At 38.4% G+C, this 17,838-nt stretch overlaps 1 protein-coding gene and 1 long non-coding RNA gene across 2 annotated transcripts; both read left to right on the top strand.

The window, feature by feature from the left end:
* The first annotated feature begins 298 nt into the window (after nucleotides 1-298).
* On the top strand, nucleotides 299-16,421 carry POMP (proteasome maturation protein). Its single transcript, XM_032314427.1, has 6 exons — nucleotides 299-404; nucleotides 2,952-3,049; nucleotides 5,116-5,176; nucleotides 8,258-8,359; nucleotides 12,076-12,169; nucleotides 16,241-16,421. Exons 1-6 carry the CDS (start codon nucleotides 402-404, stop codon nucleotides 16,306-16,308), a joined length of 426 nt encoding a protein of 141 aa, XP_032170318.1. The 5' UTR covers nucleotides 299-401; the 3' UTR covers nucleotides 16,309-16,421.
* On the top strand, nucleotides 5,594-7,981 carry LOC116573966. Its single transcript, XR_004279079.1, has 2 exons — nucleotides 5,594-7,011; nucleotides 7,589-7,981. It is a non-coding gene; the product is annotated as an uncharacterized LOC116573966 (long non-coding RNA).
* Nucleotides 16,422-17,838: the final 1,417 nt, after the last annotated feature.

The raw sequence follows: 17,838 nt of genomic DNA, 5'->3' as shown, positions 1-17,838 counted from the left end.
CCCTCACGAAAAATGTAGTACCCACTTTAACGAGCTTTTGTATTAAATAACGGGACACATCTACCAAAGCACATTGCCCACCTTCAAATACTGTACCCATGGCAGATGTTTATTAATCAAGCGGAGGTCCTCGTCTTCCCTCCCCTCCGGCACGTCTCGTCCCGACCCCGCCTTCCACCCAGCCCACACCCTTACTGCGCCCTTGGCCCCCGGTCCCTCGGGACTTCAAGCGTGGGAGCCCCGGCCCCGCGCGGCTCCCTCCCGGCGCCCCGCGCCCTCCTTCCTTCCTTGCCCGGACGGACGCACTTCCGGCGGATGGGGGGGGACCCCGGAAACGGAAGTGAGCGGCGGGGTCGACTGACGGTAACGGGGCTGAGAGGCTGTTCACAGAGCAAGTGAAGATGGTGAGTGAGACCCTGGGCGACCTGAGTTCCCGGCGGGCTCGGGATCCTGGCCCGGGAGAAATGGGCCGCCCCCTCCTATCTCGTCCCGGGGTGCGGCGGCGGCGGCGGCGGGAGGATGAGGCCGGCCTCGGGCGCCATGATCTGTCGAGTCACGGGGTTGGGGGTTTCGTGGCTGTCGCCCGGGCTGGGCTCCGGCACCAGTCCCGCGAGCAGCGCTTCGGCTTCATTTCCTTCACTTGTTTCTCTCGATGTGCGCCGTCTCAACCTGGAGACCCCCAGCACGCCCCGGCCCTCTCCCCATAGTTGGCGAAAAGCTGGCAAGGACAAATCCGAAAGTGCAACGTTGTTCTGTGGTGTGTGCTGCGGCGCCGCCGACTGACTACCCTCCCCCTGAGGGGCAAACCTTGGGGGCCCAAAGCCCTCGAATTCCTCACTCACCCCAGGCCGCGGAACGGCTTTGCTAACAAACCCAGCTATAAAGTCTCCTTTTTCTCTCTCACCTTTACAGACATTTTGGGGGAACCTGTAGTATGCCAGAAGTTGGAGGGGGAAAAAATCGAGACGTTGGTTACTCCCCGTTTGTCAGTATTGTTAGTGCATCCTCCCCACTACCATCCACTTTCTGTCTTTCTAACTTTAAAATTGGGATGCTTGGGAAAGATTCCTAAAGGGCTGCGGCCTCTGACTCTGATACGAGGCCATCTAACTCTAGAAAGTTTCTGTTGGAAATACTGCTGATCATTGTGAAGAGGTCTTATAAACACTTTGAGGTCTAGTGGTACTTAACTTCTCATAGATTTGTTTTTCTCTGCTGCTTTAATAGAAACATCAGGTACCAATCCTGATATTTTACAGAAGGAAATTGGGTGAAATCATGACAGTAAAGCCCAGAAATCCGAATTTTTCTTTTCTTTGTGTGTAGAAGAAACTTTTCTTCTCTTGCTTTATAATAAAGCAGTCTGAGAGCAGGAGAATGTTTATGTGTGGAAGTACCAGGAGATGCATTTGGAAAGGCACAGTCATATAACTCTAGATGAGGAAAGAGTTCAGGCACCAGGAGGGATGAGTAAAAGGGGCCAGAGAGATTGTGTGCCTTGATCGTAGTCACATAGTAGGTTAGAGACAGTTGCACTAGGTTCAAGATTCTTTTCCGGATCAACCTTGACTTCTCTGGAGGGAGGCCTGTTTTGTAGGTTCTTGAGTTCCAGGCTAAGGATGTTGGACTTATTTTTCAAAGAAGACATTGGCAAATCAGTGAAAGGTTTTGTAACAGCATGGTGGTAGATATTGTACGTTTTAGGAAAACCTTGATTTGCGGAAGTGGAAATGGAAAAGTCTGGAGACAGCAAGACCCAGTCAGGTGCTGTTAAAGTTACCCAGGTGTGAGATCCTGAAGTAGAATGGTAGATTGAAGAAACTCTGAACAGGATAAAGTACCTGACAATATAAAATACACACAGATAAATTAAGAAATCAATTTAAAATGCGGGTTTCTCAGAGTAGTTTCTCCTAGAATAGTGTAAGGGGATACCAAACTACCTGTAGCCGTTTTACATTTTTCTGCAGAATTACAGCAATATTGTACTTGAGCAACAAGTGATTAGAAGTCAGCTTTTGTGTTTTATCTGTTGTAATGTTTATTGCATTTATTTGCTTGTTTAATTTATCTTCATTAGACTAAACCCTGGAAGGTAGGTGTATATCTTCAGCATCTACCGGAGTACCTGCCACATAGTAGATGTTTAATAAATATTTGGTGATCAAATTTTTATGGTATAGATGTGTAGGGTGATAATAAACCAATACCAGATATACTGGGAGTCTTTGTTCTTGTTTGGTTTTGTTTATAATGTACGATTAGATTGATTTTTCATAGGGAGTACCCTATACTTGGTAAAGTACCAAATACTTTCTGAATGTCTCTCTTTTTTTCCCTTGGCTTCTGTGACCACCTTCTTCTAGCTAGCCTGTTCTTAATCCAACTCTCTTGTTCATCATTAAGGAATTGTATTTCCCAGGAGTCTGTCCTGGACTATTCTCATTCTGTGCTAATCATTCCAACCTAAGCAAGGGATCTTTCCAATGAGAGTAAATCTGATCCTGTCATAACCCTCAGAGGCTCTCTCTCAATTTCAGAATAAAACCTGAATTTCTTTGCATGTTTAAGCCTTTTTGTTTTTTTCATTTTGCCAGCTTTGGTTTACTTGATATGTAGTTAGCTGGTCATGTTAAACTGCTTATAGCTTGTTTATTTATATTTTTGTACCTTTACCCATGTTCTTTTTTCCTGGAATGCCTTTCAGTATGACAGTATTCAGAGATCAATCAGGAATCCTTCCTACCCCCAAATTTGATATTATTTAATGTGCCATGTATAATCATTCTACCATAATGTAAAGGCTCATCATAATTGTCGGACTGTGGGCCCTTTGAGGGCAGAGACTTTATTTTTTTGGTCTAGTGCGTATACAGTGTTTATTATGTAGATGTTCAGTGTGAGTTTTAAAACATTTTTTGTATTTAATAGTGTTTTTATTTGTGTTGTAGAATGCCAGAGGACTTGGATCTCAGTTAAAGGACAGTATTCCGGTTACTGAACTTTCAGCAAGTGGACCTTTTGAAAGTCATGATCTTCTTCGAAAAGGGTATATGGGGGAATTGTGACTTTGACTTTGTTACAATAAAATGTTTCTGTGAATTCTTTTTCACAGTATTCTTAAACTATTTTGATAGACCATAAATATATATTTAATTTGGGACATAGCAAATAGTATACCTTAGACGTGGGGAGGGTGGGAGTGGATGTTTTTTGTAATACAGGAAGTCTTAACAGTAGTAGGATTGGATAGGGCATCCTTCAAGGAGCTGTTACCCAGTGGCATGACTTGGTACTGTTCTTCTTTTTGCTACTGCTAACTTGGAGAGCCATTTGTGTCCTTATTAACTACTGGAGTAATTCTCTGGGAGAAACTAGAACACAGCAGTTAAGAGCCTACTCAGGAGTAGGATGCCTGGGTTTTGATTCTGGCTCTGCTCTTTACTAGATGTGTGACTTCAGGCAGGTAACTTAATTGCTCTATGTCTTAATATCTATATCTGTAAAATAGGGCTGTTAATAGTAATAAAATTTCATTTTGAGAAATAAAAGAGTTCATACATGAAAAATATTTAGAACAGTACCTGACATTAGTTAGCCCTCAGTAAGTGTTAGTTGCTGTTACTTTACTTTTCTAGCTTCAGCACACAGTTGTACCCCTTCCTTTGATTTCCTCCATGTTTCTATATGTTTAGGTCTCAATTTCTGGTACTTATTGACAGGTTTCCTACCCCTGTAAACATCTGTTGTGAATTTTTGAATTTTATCTGTAACTTTAAGGTATTTTGGTCTTACTATAATAAAATGTCATTCTAATGGTGGTGTCTGGGGATAGACCTAATGCTTCATTATTGTCTTTCCATTTTCTAGTGAAAGATGCAGTTTATAGTCTTTGGAATTGGAGATATAATTTGATTTATGGTATGGTATAATCAAATTCATAAAACTAGCCGGTAACCAGGTTCTGATGATTTCTTATGTATTTATTTTTTTCCGCCTAAAATGTTTCTTTTTCTTCCCGGTTAGACTTTAAGATTGCTGTGAACACAGCCATTTTCAAATTCTGCTTCTAGGATAATGTTCTGTACAAAGACAATATGCAGTGAATGATTGTTGCAGGTTCTTTTCAGCTCTCAAATCCCATTTTGGCAATAAGCATAGTCCTCTTTATGTATCTAGAGTGTTAAAGACCAGTGGCCTGTTTCTAATAATGTATGACCTTATATAGTAGGTATTTAGTAAATGTCAAATATACTATTCAGCATGTATTTATTAAAAATACATTAAATATTGAATATGCATAGACCTGAACAGAAGAGGTGTAGTTGTTTTTAAGATTCATTTATTTATTCGAGGGTGGGGCGTGTGTGTAGGGGGAAGGACGGAGGATGGGAGCAAATCCTCAAGTAGACTCCTCACTGAGTGCGGAGCCTGATGCGGGGCACAATCCCACGACCCCGAGATCATGACCTGAGCTAAAACCAAGAGTTGGACACTCAACTGAACTGAGCCATCCAGGTGCCCCTGGATTTTTTTTATATAATATAGGAAGCATGTCATCAAATAATAGTAATTTTAAACATAGTTTGTTAAATTTCTTCCAGACGTAGGGCATCATTTAACACTGTTTTTTGAAGGGTTCACCTTACTGAATTGACCACTAGTATCTATAATTGCTGCTTTTTTGAAAGATTTTATTTATTTGTCAGAGAGAGAGCACAAGCAGAGGGAGATGCAGGCTCCCTGCTGAGCAAGGATCCTGTTTCTGGATTTGATCCCAGTACTCTGGGATCCTGACCTAAGCTGAAGGCAGACACTTCATCAGCTGAGCCACTCATGTGTCCCTAATTGATATGTTTTAAAACATTTATCATATATAGTAAATTTGACCTTTTTAAAAGTGTTATATAATTCATTATGTTATAATTCACAGTATTATGAATTTTAATAAATATATCAATCCCTGCAACCATTACCATAATCAAGATACAGAAGTGTCATTGTTCCTAAAAACTCCCTTTTGCCATTCCTTTATACCTGTTGATATACCAGTTATACCTGTTGATAGATGCAATTGAGTGATTTATAATCTCGCTTTTAAATATTTTTTTTCAGCCTACCTTGTGTGAAAAATGAACTTTTGCCTAGTCATCCTCTTGAATTATCAGAAAAAAATGTAAGTATGTTATCCATGTTTCTATTTTTATCCTCTAGTAGAAGAATATACTTTTAGTAATACATAGTTTCATTTATTAAGATAATTTTAATGTTGAGCATTTGACCATGAAGAATATGAGGACTTACTTTCAATATCCTTATAGAGCAGGCTTTGAATTATCATTAAACTGCTTCACTAAAACTTTTTTTCTACACATTCTTCTTTAGTCTTTTTTTTTTTTTTTTTTTAAGATTTTATTTATTTATTTGACAGAGAGAAATCACAAGTAGATGGAGAGGCAGGCAGAGAGAGAGAGGGAAGCAGGCTCCCTGCCGAGCAGAGAGCCCGATGCGGGACTCGATCCCAGGACCCTGAGATCATGACCTGAGCCGAAGGCAGCGGCTTAAGCCACTGAGCCACCCAGGCGCCCTTCTTTAGTCTTTTTTATGGACTGTTTTAACTAGGCCCTATTCCCAACATGGGGATTAAACTCAAGACCTTGAGATTTAGAGTCCCATGCTCTACCAACTGAGCCAGTCAATATGCCCCTGTATGGACATTTCTCAAGACCAATCCCCCTTTCCATTCCTCTCATATTTCCTCATTTGATGACCCTGTTTTCCTTTATAATTTTCTCTGCCATTTTTGCTATTGACTGCCAGTCCAATCTCTAGCTTTGACCTCTTTCTCAAGCCCTGCATCTCCAAGTTACTGAGGGTCGTATTCTCTTGCTAGGCACAGTAGGTACACAGATGAGTGTGACATAATCCCCATCCTTGAGGGGCTGAAAATTTAATGGGAGGACAAGCAGTGGGTAGGGGCTTCATAAAATGGTATAGAGGACTAAGATGGAGCAGCCACCTGTGCAGAGGGCTGCTGGGAGTCTTTGTAGAGGAGTAGACATTTGAATAGCTGTGGACCAGTATTAACCAGGTTAATAGATAGGGAAGGGTCACGCCTGAAGAGGATATATCCTGTATACATGTTCTAAAGACAGAGACTTTATAAATACACGTTCAGAGCAGGAAGAAAGAGGTATCTTACTACTTCAGGAAGATGGGGCTCAAATCAAGGGAGATTACATTCTCACTTTCTCAAGTATTAGCCTGGCCATTAGATTTGGAATATTGATTTAGTTCTGAGAAATACATGTTGAGAGAGACATTGACAAATCAGAGTGACACTGGCCCAAATGGTGATGAAGAGTTTAAAAATTGCATAGATCATTTGAGACTCAGTTTACATCAGCTGCTTCTGTGTAGTCTCCTTAACCACTTAATCAGCTAATGGCAGCCTCTTGAAATTCTGTGCCACTGATTAACTATTATAAGTCCTTTGGCATGGGTTGTGTAATTGAGCTATGTTAAGTTTAGATTCTTGACACCATACTTAGCAGCTACGTGAACTTGGGCAAATTCCTTAATCTCTTTTTAAGTCTTCATTTCCTCATCTGTAAAATGGAGTTAGTAATAGCCCATGCCTTGGCATATGCTGGCTTACAGTAGCTCTCCATGATCGGGAGCTGTAGTAGTGACGGTGATGGAAGATGACCATCCTTATTTATACCAGTGGTTCTCAGCTAGGGATGATTTTACCTCCTCCAGGGAACATTTGGAATGTCTGACTGTCACAAGTAGTATTGGGAGAGAAGGGTCTTTGGTCCTGGCATCAATCGGGTGGAGGCCAGGGACACTGCTAAACATCCTGCAATGTAAAGGACAGTCCCCATCCACCGCAACAAATAATTGCGTAGCCCACCCTGTCAGTAGTGCCAAGGGTTGAGAAGCCCGGATCTATATGTAATGTCTTCCCTGTTCGATTATATAACCTCCTCCATGGCAGACTGTTTTGTGGTTTGTTGCCACCTAGATTAGGATTATGGGTCAGGTTGATTCATTTTGCCTAAAGTACATTAGATTACAATCAGTTTTTTAAATCCTCATTTTGCCTGTGGTTGCTAATAATTAAATACATGTTGATTGATAATTATAGTTTGACATCATATTAAAAGATGGACATATTCATCAAAGTTTATAAAATAGAATTTTTTACATAAAACTGTATTTACTTAGGAGGATAGCTCAGTATTTAACAGAAATCCTTCAGTGAGAATTTCAGATTATATACCCATAATAAGGGTTAAAATTTTATACTCTAGCTAAAGTAATTAAAAACCATGTCACTGGGTACCTTATCTTAGACTTAATGTATATGGCCTCTGGTCTTGTCTTAAGTGGGCACTAATCTCTCAGTAGGTTTTTGATCAAAATTATTCCCCATGCCCATGACCTAAAAATCTTACCAAGAGAATGTAGTATAATAAAAATTGATCAGAGGTCACTTTATCTTATTGTAAGTACTTTAACTTGGACAAACCTTTGTAGTAGTCTGCAAATCATATCCACTACCCATTTTGGGAAACTAGATTAGGATTATGGGTCAAGTTGATTCATTTTGCCTAAAGTACATTAGATTACAATCAGTTTTTTAGAAGTAATATTAGTGTTTAGTAGAAGTATGATTCTAGGGGAAAAAATTGCTTATTAGCACCCAATACAAACTGGACAAACTTTAGAGTTTTGGGTTTCCCTGCCACCTGGGAATCTATTACCCCAACAAGTGGAGTTTAAACATTGTACTTAATTAACAGGGTGGTATCATGGGTTAGACTATTTCCTTTGTGAAATCTTTTGAATTACATACTTGCATACTTAGAAATTCACTGTTTTTGTCACTTGTGTGTAACTGTTTCTCATTTATACCTTTCCTTTGTTTTACAGTTTTGTGGTAATTCTAATAAAAAACACTGAAATATTTTGTAAATACGTTTTTTTCAATGTGAAAGACATTCCTTCATTTATCAGTTCTGTAAATCCAAATTTTAAGTGATAATTTTACATTGGTGAAGTACACGTGCACGCTGGATAAAACAGACATTTATGTTCTAAAATTTATTGACAAAATTAATAAAAGAACTTAGTTTTAATTTCAGTTATGGATATTAAAATTCTTAAAGTGTTGTGCTACATACGTATTTGTGCTGTTTGGAAAGCAGAATGTTGTGTGTAACATTTGAAATTACATTGTTTGCCTTCATAGTTTCAGCTCAACCAAGATAAAATGAATTTTTCTACACTAAGAAACATCCAGGGTCTGTTTGCTCCACTAAAATTGCAAATGGAATTCAAGGCAGTGCAGCAGGTGAGTTGATGGATATCACTTATGACATGTGTGTTGCTGTGGATTGGAAGGATTCTTCTCTAGGACTAGCCCCATAACCCTTACCTTCTCTGCAATCCATTCTACTTTGCTCCTTTTCAGGATATGACCTCGATTTCTACTTTATAGAGAAAAAAGAAGACATTACATGGAAAACTTCAGATTATGAGCTCTGTGCCAAAACTTCTCTGCATCTACTTTCATGGTTTTCTCTTTTTGGGAGGGCTACATTGAATTTGAAATACCTCTAGGAATATGCATGTGGTTGTACGTTTATATGTAGGCAGTTTGTAGGTAGCCGAGTGCACCTGTTGCTCAGGAATAAGATCTTCAAAAATGTCCTTCCAAGCGTGTAAGACCTGCCTTGACCTGTGCTCTGGATTCCGTCATCTCACACTACATCAGGGAACTCCCCTTTCATGGATTCTCCTATAGCTGATAGCTTCATCCTCTTTCTCTACTTGCTCAGACTCATCAGCAGTGTTTACATTCATTCTAACCTTTTTTGTCTCTTAAAACAATGTGCCTAAACAATGTGTCCTATTTCTGTCAGTCCCTTTATAGCACCTTTTCTCTCACTAAGTGTGCTTTTGCAGGTTGAGCGCCTTAAAGTTGCCTCCATTTGTCTACTCCTTTACCTACTATTTCACTCAACCCACTGGTTTCTGGCTCCCATCACACCAGTGAAGCTGCTCCTAAACAATGTGGATATCTGTATGCCCTTTTGTTTGATCTCCCTGTGGTATGTTACACCAGTGACTCCTTCCCTTGGCTTTTAGGATACCACACTTTGCTGATACTGCCTTTATCTCTGAAACCTTGTACTCTGGTGTTGCCACATAGATTCCTTTTGCTTTTTTCTGTACCCTGAAATTCTGTTTTTTTAGTTCCCATCTCTAGTCCTATTTTCATCCTGTTATTTCCTGTCTATACCTATAACTTCAAGTATCATTTATATGTTGATGACCCCCAAGTTTTTATTTTTATTTTATTTTATTATTTTTTTAAGATTTTATTTATTTATGTGACAGAGATCACAAGTAGGCAGAGAGGCAGGCAGACAGAGAGGAAAGAAAGCAGGCTCCCTGCTGAGCAGAGAGCCCCATGTGGGGCTCTGTCCCAGGACCCTGAGATCATGACCCGAGCCGAAGGCAGTGGCTTTAACCCTCTGAGCCACCCAGGCGCCCCGATGACCCCCAAGTTTTAATTATCATGAGCTGTAAACATGTCTAAGTACAGAACAACTCCCTATTTCTCACATACTCACATGTGTCATGTATGAATAGGTCACTTCCTAAGGCAGAGATTAGAGTATGAGCTGTGGTTATCTCACCCTGCACCACATCCCTACCCTCCACCCAAGCCTCCCACCATCTAGTCAATTACATATTCTCACCACTGCTACTGCATTGGTTTTGATTGCCTACTGTGTTTTGTCTGAATCACTGCTGTCCTTCCACCATTGTACATGCTCTAGTCACAATAATCTTTATAAAATACAGATTTGACCATGTCACTCCCCTCACTTTGCCCTTAAATTAAAACTCAGCTCCTTAACATGGCTTTGTCCATGAACTGGCCTCTCCTTGTTCTCCACCATACTTCATAGCCTCCTAAAACTACTTGCATGTCCTGATTCAGTTTTTCTCTCACCTTTTGGCTTTTATAAATGTTCTTCCTACTACTGTGTCTTTTTCAGTAAATTCTACTAGTGCCATCAACTATGTTAGCTAAGTCATTGTGGAAGCTATTTCAAGACTTTTTTCCAGTGATCAAGTTCTAAAAGAGTGTGTCTGGCTCTAAGTCAGAATAATCTAGATGTGAATCTTGGCTCCACCATCTACTACTCTTAAGAACTTAAATAAGTTAGAGACCGTTCTGAGCCTCAGGTCATTTGTTTGTTTGTTGTTTTTTGTTTGTTTGTTTGTTTTAAGATTTTATTTATTTGGCAGAGATCATAAGTAGGCAGAGAGACAGGCAGAGAGAGAGGAGGAAGCAGGCTCCCTGCTGAGCAGAGAGCCTGATTTGGGGCTTGATCCCAGGATCCTGAGATCATGACCTGAGCCGAAGGCAGAGGCTTAAACCCACTGAGCCACCCAGGTGCCCCCATTTGTTTGTTTTTAATGTGAGATGGAGTTAACCATAACAACAGTGTGTGGTTATTAGGGTTCTTCTGAAGATTGAAATAACACAAACATGGCACAGATTCGCTAGCTTCGCTTTGATTTTCCTGCTGCTCACATTCCAGCTACATATGGCTCATATATCAGCCCTAACATTTTAATCCCATTGAATTCAGAAATCTTTGCCCAAAATTCTGCTCCCTCCCTTTTCCCTCTTATCCGTGTACTACTGCAGTTCTTGCTTATGGGGATGTATAATAGCTGTCTGCTCATCCCTGCTTTTGGTCCTTTCTCAGGGCTATATCTGATCAAACTGTACCTGCCAGGCCCTTACTCTTTGGATTAACTTAAAAGCTTCATTTTTGTTTCTTCCTCTGTCATCCCTACTTTCCTTTTAAAGAAAGAAAGAAAGAAATACATAAAAACATATGTATATTTTAAGTAATAGGTATAGTTTTCTAATTTTGACAAACTAGAGAATTTTTTTCATCCCAAACACTATAGGCCATTAGTAATTAAAAATATTTTTAGTCTGGATATATTTTCTTGGGGGAAATTATCTTAACAGCACCCTTCGATTTTAGAGTTATGATTATTTTAAAATACTAGTATCTGGTAGTACGGACCACCTGTTACTCTTGGCATTCTTTTGTCAATATCCAAAGTAATCTGCATTGTTTCTGATTATGACTGCTAGACAACTAACAACACACAAACTGAGAATTTGGTTTGGCTGTATAAAAGTTGATTGAATACCAAGTATATGCCAGTGACTATACTATAAACATCCTTTACACCATATCATCTGGCATGTTTGAGAGGAAGATGGTATTACCCTGTTTCACAGGTGAGGAAGCTGACGGTGAGACAGATCAGGTAACTAGTATTGTAAGTAGTAGAACAGTTTGATTCCAGGTCTCTGACTCTGCAGCCCATGCTTGCTTCACTGTGTACTTACATTTCAGTCTGCACTGTTTATATTTAACTCTTGAGAAAGGTAAATAACGCTAGTTCAGGATGGTATTGTGTTTTTTAAAGGCCCCACAGGTGACTTTGGTCTTCCTTTCTGGTTAGCCGAACTGTTTTAAGGATCCTAACTTACATTTTTTATAATGAGCAATACAAAACAACATACAAAGTGAAGTGATCAGTTTACTAAGTAGAATAATGCTCTTACCGAGTTCGAATTTCTTCAGGAGTTTGATTATCCCACTTTTATTATGAAATAGATATGATGTTAGATCTGGGGTTTTGCATTTCATCACGTGTATACTGTGGTTTTCTTGGGACAGAAGCCAAGTCCCAAAATATATGCAAAGTCGATGGGATTATTAAGTGTTAATAAACTAATTTTCAGTGTCTTTATATATTTTGAATAAAGTTTTAAGGAATTTTAAAAAATTGATTTGGGTCTAAAATATGAATTGGTGTTTTTGCCACTGGTTATATTGGTGTTTTATTTGTAGCTTTGTGAATTTTACACGTAAAGAACGAGGAGGATGAAATTAGATTATATATTGTTTTCTTTCTCCCCTTGGTTTTCTCTTATTTTGCCCTTTCATATTTTTCGTGAAGGTTCAGCGTCTTCCATTTCTTCCAAGCTCAAACCTTTCACTGGATATTTTGAGGGGTAATGATGAGACTATTGGATTTGAAGATATTCTTAATGGTAAGTGTCATTCAGTACCTTTTATGGAGTCCTAATAACGTACAAGGCAATGGAAGCAAACAAAACCTGTAGCATCCTCATCCTTATGGAACTTAGAGCTCATTGGATTGATTCGCTTATGTTTATTCATTGCTGTAAGACAATATTTAATGGTAATAACTGTTCTTTAACTGGTTTTAAAGGAGAAATTTATGGAGTTTCGAGGTTGTAGTCATTATCAGTCAGTTGATGATAGTCCTTCATTTCATGTCCTGCAATTATAGTCTGATGTGTGAATCTAATTTAGTATTACAAGGGTAGATTAAACAATGATTTTTGTTTCAGTATTCAAAATATTTATGGGATATGACGAGTTTTTAAAATGACTAGAAAAAGTCAGAAACGTTTTCTTTAAAAAATAACTCCCACCCTCAGAGAGTTTTTGTGCTTCTGTAGCTGGTGAACAGGAAAGAAGAATCTGTCGTCTTTTTTTTTTTAATTGTTTTTTAAAAAAGATTTTATTTATTTATATGACACAGAGAGAGAGATCACAAGTAGGCAGAGAGGCAGGCAGAGAGAGAGGGGGAAGCAGACTCCCCGCAGAGCAGAGAGCCCGATACGGGGCTCGAGCCTAGGACCCTGAGACCATGACCTGAGCCGAAGACAGAGGCTTAACCCCCTGAGCCACCCAGGCACCCAGAATCTGTCATTTTTAACAAAATTCCTTGAATAATTTTATTATATATGAGAGGGGCGCCTGGGTGGCTCAGTGGGTTAAAAGCCTCTGCTTTCGGCTCAGGTCATGATCCCAGGGTTCTGGGATCGAGCCCCACATCGGGCTCTCTGCTCAGCTCTCTGCTCTCTTTCTTCCTCTCTCTGCCTGCCTCTCTTCCTGCTTGTGATCTCTGTCTGTCAAAAAAAAAACCAAAAAAACAAAAAAAACTTACTATATATGAGATAAATACTTTTTAAGTACGAACAATCCAAACAGCATCCTCTGTTTTTTCTGGTTCTGGGGAAGATAAACAAATATAACTCTGTTAAGTATTGCATCTGTTCATTATGCCCCAGCAGTTCAGGAGAAACAGAAAAACCCAACAGGATTAAATTATAGTAGCTTTGCTTGGCTGCTGGTGTCCGGTAAGGAAATGCTTAGATACGGCAGAAGTCTGGGGAGCCTCCTCTTTGAAAATCGTTCCTGAGGGAGCTTTTTGAATGCAGAGAAATCTGGAATTCCTAAACTTTTTACATTGAACTTACACTTCATTTTAAATTACCAAGGTGATAGTTCTTGTCACTATATTTTTGTCTTTAAATTAGTTACAAAAATAAATTCATTTAAAAATCAACTCGTGTAATTTTGTATAAAGAAAGCGAAAGGTGTTTGTTAAGTATTTACTCAGTCAAGCATTTATTATGTGTCAGGCACTGGACTAAGCTCTAAATATACAATCGTGACAAGACAAACTGCTTTCTACGTGGGGAGGTAAACACTAAACAGATAAATGCAAACATATAATTACGAATTTTGATAAATTCTAGGAATAAAAAGGGATAGTGGTGTAGTTTATTGTTGGATGGGAGACACAGGCACTTCTGCGAATATGACAGATAACTTGATTTCCTAAAAAATGTGTGAATTAGTTAATCAAAAAGTAAAGGGAAGACTATTTTAGGCAGAAGAAGCAATCCATATGTTAAAGGTCTGTAACCTGAAAGAACAGCTGAAGAACTCTGAAGGGTTTTAAGATGTTTTCTTATCTATAAGCTAACTGGTTAGCTTGCCTTGGTTTCATAGATCCTGGCAGAAGACAAGACTCCTAGAGTCAAAGGACAGTTTATTACTCACAGCAGCAGCAGTAGCTGGGGTATCAGCTTTCCTGTTGGTTCCCTGAGCTCCAGCTCCCAAAGAGTAACAAGAAGAGGATCAGGTGATACCACATATATGGTGTATTTTATTACAGGTAGAGGAGCCCCCAGATCAGGACATCTGAATCTTTTATAATAGGCATTAAGTCTTTCTGTTCTGTGCTCCAGAAGAGTCATGATCTTTGTCTTCCAGAAGAGTCATGATATTTGTCTTCTGAGGGTGTTCATTTTAGAAGCAACTTTGGAGAGAGAGTCTAGAACAAAGGCAGGCAGTGTATCTAAGAGAATTTTGAGAGACCCATAGAGAATTGTCTCCCAACACACACAAGAGTGTGTTAAGAAGGCCCATATGGCAGGAGGGTTTTGAGGTAAGTGTTGGAAGTGATAGGGTTTTGCTTACTCATCAGGGAAGTACTTGACCAAGAAAAATCTGCACATTTTATAAGGAGAAGGGACAATAGTAAAATCAAAACTAGACATTTAATGCTGGAAGGGGTCTTCTGTTTACTTGAGTTCCCTCACTTTAAGGTGGTTAAACAGACTGATGGAGAGGCTCAGTCCTCCCTCTCAGTCTCTCACAGCAAGGTAGTAGCAGAGCAGGTGCTGGAACCACAGGCCATTACCTTGCTCATGTGGTATGTTGTTTTCTGGTGTAAGTGATTTCTTTAATAAACATGCACTTCATTAAAGTCAGAGCTTAAAGTAGAGTTTAAAAGAAAGTTGTCATAAGAATTAATGTATTGTTTAACACTTTAAAACATTACATCTGAAACTCGGGTCTTCCGTGATTCTCCCCACACCCATTTCTCTTCCCTATTCTTCAGTTACTTGCTGTTTTCATTTAGTATATTTCCTTCCAGACTTTTTTCTGTGTGTTTTTATACTAATATATATAGTCAGAAATATTCGGCATTGCTAAGTGTTTTTTTTTTTGTTTTTTTTTTTTTAACACGACTGGTATACTGTGTATATCTTAAAGTATGTATGATACATCAGTGCATTTATTGCTGGACGCTTTTTTCACTTTTATTTTTTTTAATTTAATTTTTGAAAGAGGTATGTGTGAGTGGGGTTGGGGAAGGGAGAGGGAAAGAATCTTAAGCAGGCTCTGTGCGGAGACTGATGCAGGGCTCAGTCTCATGACCCTGAGGTCATGACCTGAACTAGATCAAGAATTGGACGCCCAACCAACTGAGCCACTCAGGTGCCTGTCTGTTTTCATTTAACACAAAACAGTGCTGTAAGCAAACATCTTTGCCTATTCTTTGTACTCATGGTAGAGACATTTTTTAAAAATAAGTTTAGATGTTGAATGCCTTTTATATAGCAGTTACTCTGCTATTAATGAGGATAGCAGCGGTAGTTGTTGCTGAGGCTACTTTGATGTGTGATGAGTGTAGAGAGTGAGTGTATAGATTGCTGAACTGATGTGACACAAGAATCTCTAGTCTCTGAGGAGATCAGTGAGGAATCATCCAGACCTGTAATTTTTAATATGGATGGTTATTTATTTTTACAAACTAATTTTATAGTTCATTGGGTTTTTATCCGAATAGGGGGCAGAAACAGGAAAAGGCTTTATTTGTTTTTTGGAAGCTTACTGTTGCCATTAATTTTAAAAGCTCCCTTATGTGTACTGTTCGGTTAGAATAAGACTTTTTCTGATTGCTCTCTAAAAACAGGATAGTGAAGATTTTAAAGATTTTCTTGGTCTTGAATTCTGATTTATGTTTGTGTATGTGTATATAATATGTAACAGAGCACAAAACAATAGAAATAAAATGTTTTTGCAAACTAGATTAAGAGACTTGCCCAGTCTTTTAATTAGAGATTGTTTCCTAGAGTCATCTGGGAAGCCACTGGAAGGCTTGAATTTTGAAAAAGGAGAATTTTTTCAATCTGGCTTTTTTTTTTTTTTAACAACTGTATTGAGATATAATTGACGTATAATAGAATGTACTCATTTTAAGTGTATGGTTCTGTGAATATTAGCAAATGTGTACTGCTGTGTAAGTGTTCCCCCAGTAAAGATATAAAATGCTTATCACCCCAGAAAGTTTCCTTGGTCCCTTTGCAGTCACTTCCCTACCTTTGACCCCACTAGGCAGCCACTAGTCTCTTTTCTGTCAGTTTTGCCTATTCTAGATTTTCATGTGGGTAGTATCATTGAATTTATCTTTTTTTTTGAGAATCTTTAATATGTTTGTTTTTGTTTGTTTTCAGACCCGTCACAAAGTGAACTAATGGGAGAACCACACTTGATGGTGGAATATAAACTCGGTTTATTGTAATGTGTTGTGCTGTTCATGAAAATAGAGGGGCTGCATGTTGTTTATAGTCATCTTTTTACTATAACTTGATGTACACAACATTAAAAGTACTGACACATGAATTTTTGTCTAAATATTATCTGATCATTTGAAATTATTTGGTCTTTGGTTTATGGCCATGTGACAATGGAAAGCACTAAAGGGAGATGATTTTAAAACTCCCAATTACAGAAAACAACAGCCTTCTGTGTCTTCAAAAAATTGTTGGAAAAGAGTATTTTAAAACTGTCTACAGGTTCCAATGCAGCCTGTTTTCTGGGTGTTTCATAAATTTAATTTTGAAGTACCATTATCAGCATTTGAGTCTGCAACCTTCATAGTAGCATCTTTCAGAATAAACATCTGTAATTGATTTCAGTGGCAACACTTCAAATTAAGTACAAAGTAAGATATTTATATTTCACCTTGTTTCAGTATAGCCCATTGATACTCATCAGAATAATATTGGATTTATTGTTGCTTTTAAAATTGTAGCTATTCTTTGGTTCTTTCAGGTTGAAAAGTATACTAAGTTCAAAGGTTTTGATTTAGTCTAATCTTTAAAGTGAAAAATTAAAGCAACCAGTGATTAAGCTGTTGTACTGCATAGATTTATATATCACAAGATGATTAGATTGAAGAAAATTAGAATATTCTTGTACACACAAATTCCATTATTGTTTAAAAATAAATCTTCACTCTGTTTCTCATGAGATATTCTTTGTGAACCTGGTATACAAAAAATCATGAATTTTAGATTTAATTAGTAAGTGAGTCATCTTTCACTAATTAAAAAATATCTTTTGATTATCAATTTTTTGGGAACATCTGAATTGGGTAGTTCACTGATTTGCAGCTGAAGGCCATATTGCCCCTCCCCTTTTGGGGGTTGGTGGGGGGCATCTAACAATATGTAGGGATGTTTTTGGTTTTCACAACTTTGAAGAAGGGCTGCTACTCACATTAGTAGAGGCCAGGGATGCTGCAAAATATCCTGCAACAGAAAAGACAGAGTTAATGGCCATGTAACAAAAGTACTAAAGGAAGATCATTTTAGAAACTCATAATTTATATTGAAACAGTCTTCTATGTCAAGAAATTTATTACTGAATTTTCAGAGTTTGCTCCGTGCAACCAAAAATCATTTGCTTCCAAATGTCGGTAGTGTCAAGGATGACAAACCTTGAGAGAAATCATATGACACATTTTTAAAAATTGGTTCTAAGTATTGAGATTAAGTTTAAAACATTTTTGCTACTACAGTATTTGCCAAACCATTTTACACTTGTTATGAGAAACTAAGTAATGAAGGTTCACTAATTGCTTCTAGATCTATTCTTTCAACTAATCAATAAAGTGGGAAATTTCTCCTGTACCATAGTTTTAAGAATACTACGTATCCTTCCTGATGAGTAGAGGGTACTGTGAAATTAATGAGCATGCTTTAAATGGAAAAGCTGGTCCTTTAAACAGAAGTTGGTTATTGTGATTAGTGCTTTCTGAAGGTCTTTT

The sequence above is a fragment of the Mustela erminea genome, chromosome 15, assembly GCF_009829155.1.
Source record: "Mustela erminea isolate mMusErm1 chromosome 15, mMusErm1.Pri, whole genome shotgun sequence".
Classification (NCBI taxonomy): domain Eukaryota; kingdom Metazoa; phylum Chordata; class Mammalia; order Carnivora; family Mustelidae; genus Mustela; species Mustela erminea.
This window is presented reverse-complemented; position numbering and strand designations above follow the sequence as displayed.

Coding starts and splice junctions, on each gene's coding strand:
- POMP (XM_032314427.1), top strand. Junction 3,050..5,115: donor CATGATCTTCTTCGAAAAGG/GTATATGGGGGA, acceptor ATTTTTTTTCAG/CCTACCTTGTGTGAAAAATG. Junction 8,360..12,075: donor AATTCAAGGCAGTGCAGCAG/GTGAGTTGATGG, acceptor TTTTTCGTGAAG/GTTCAGCGTCTTCCATTTCT.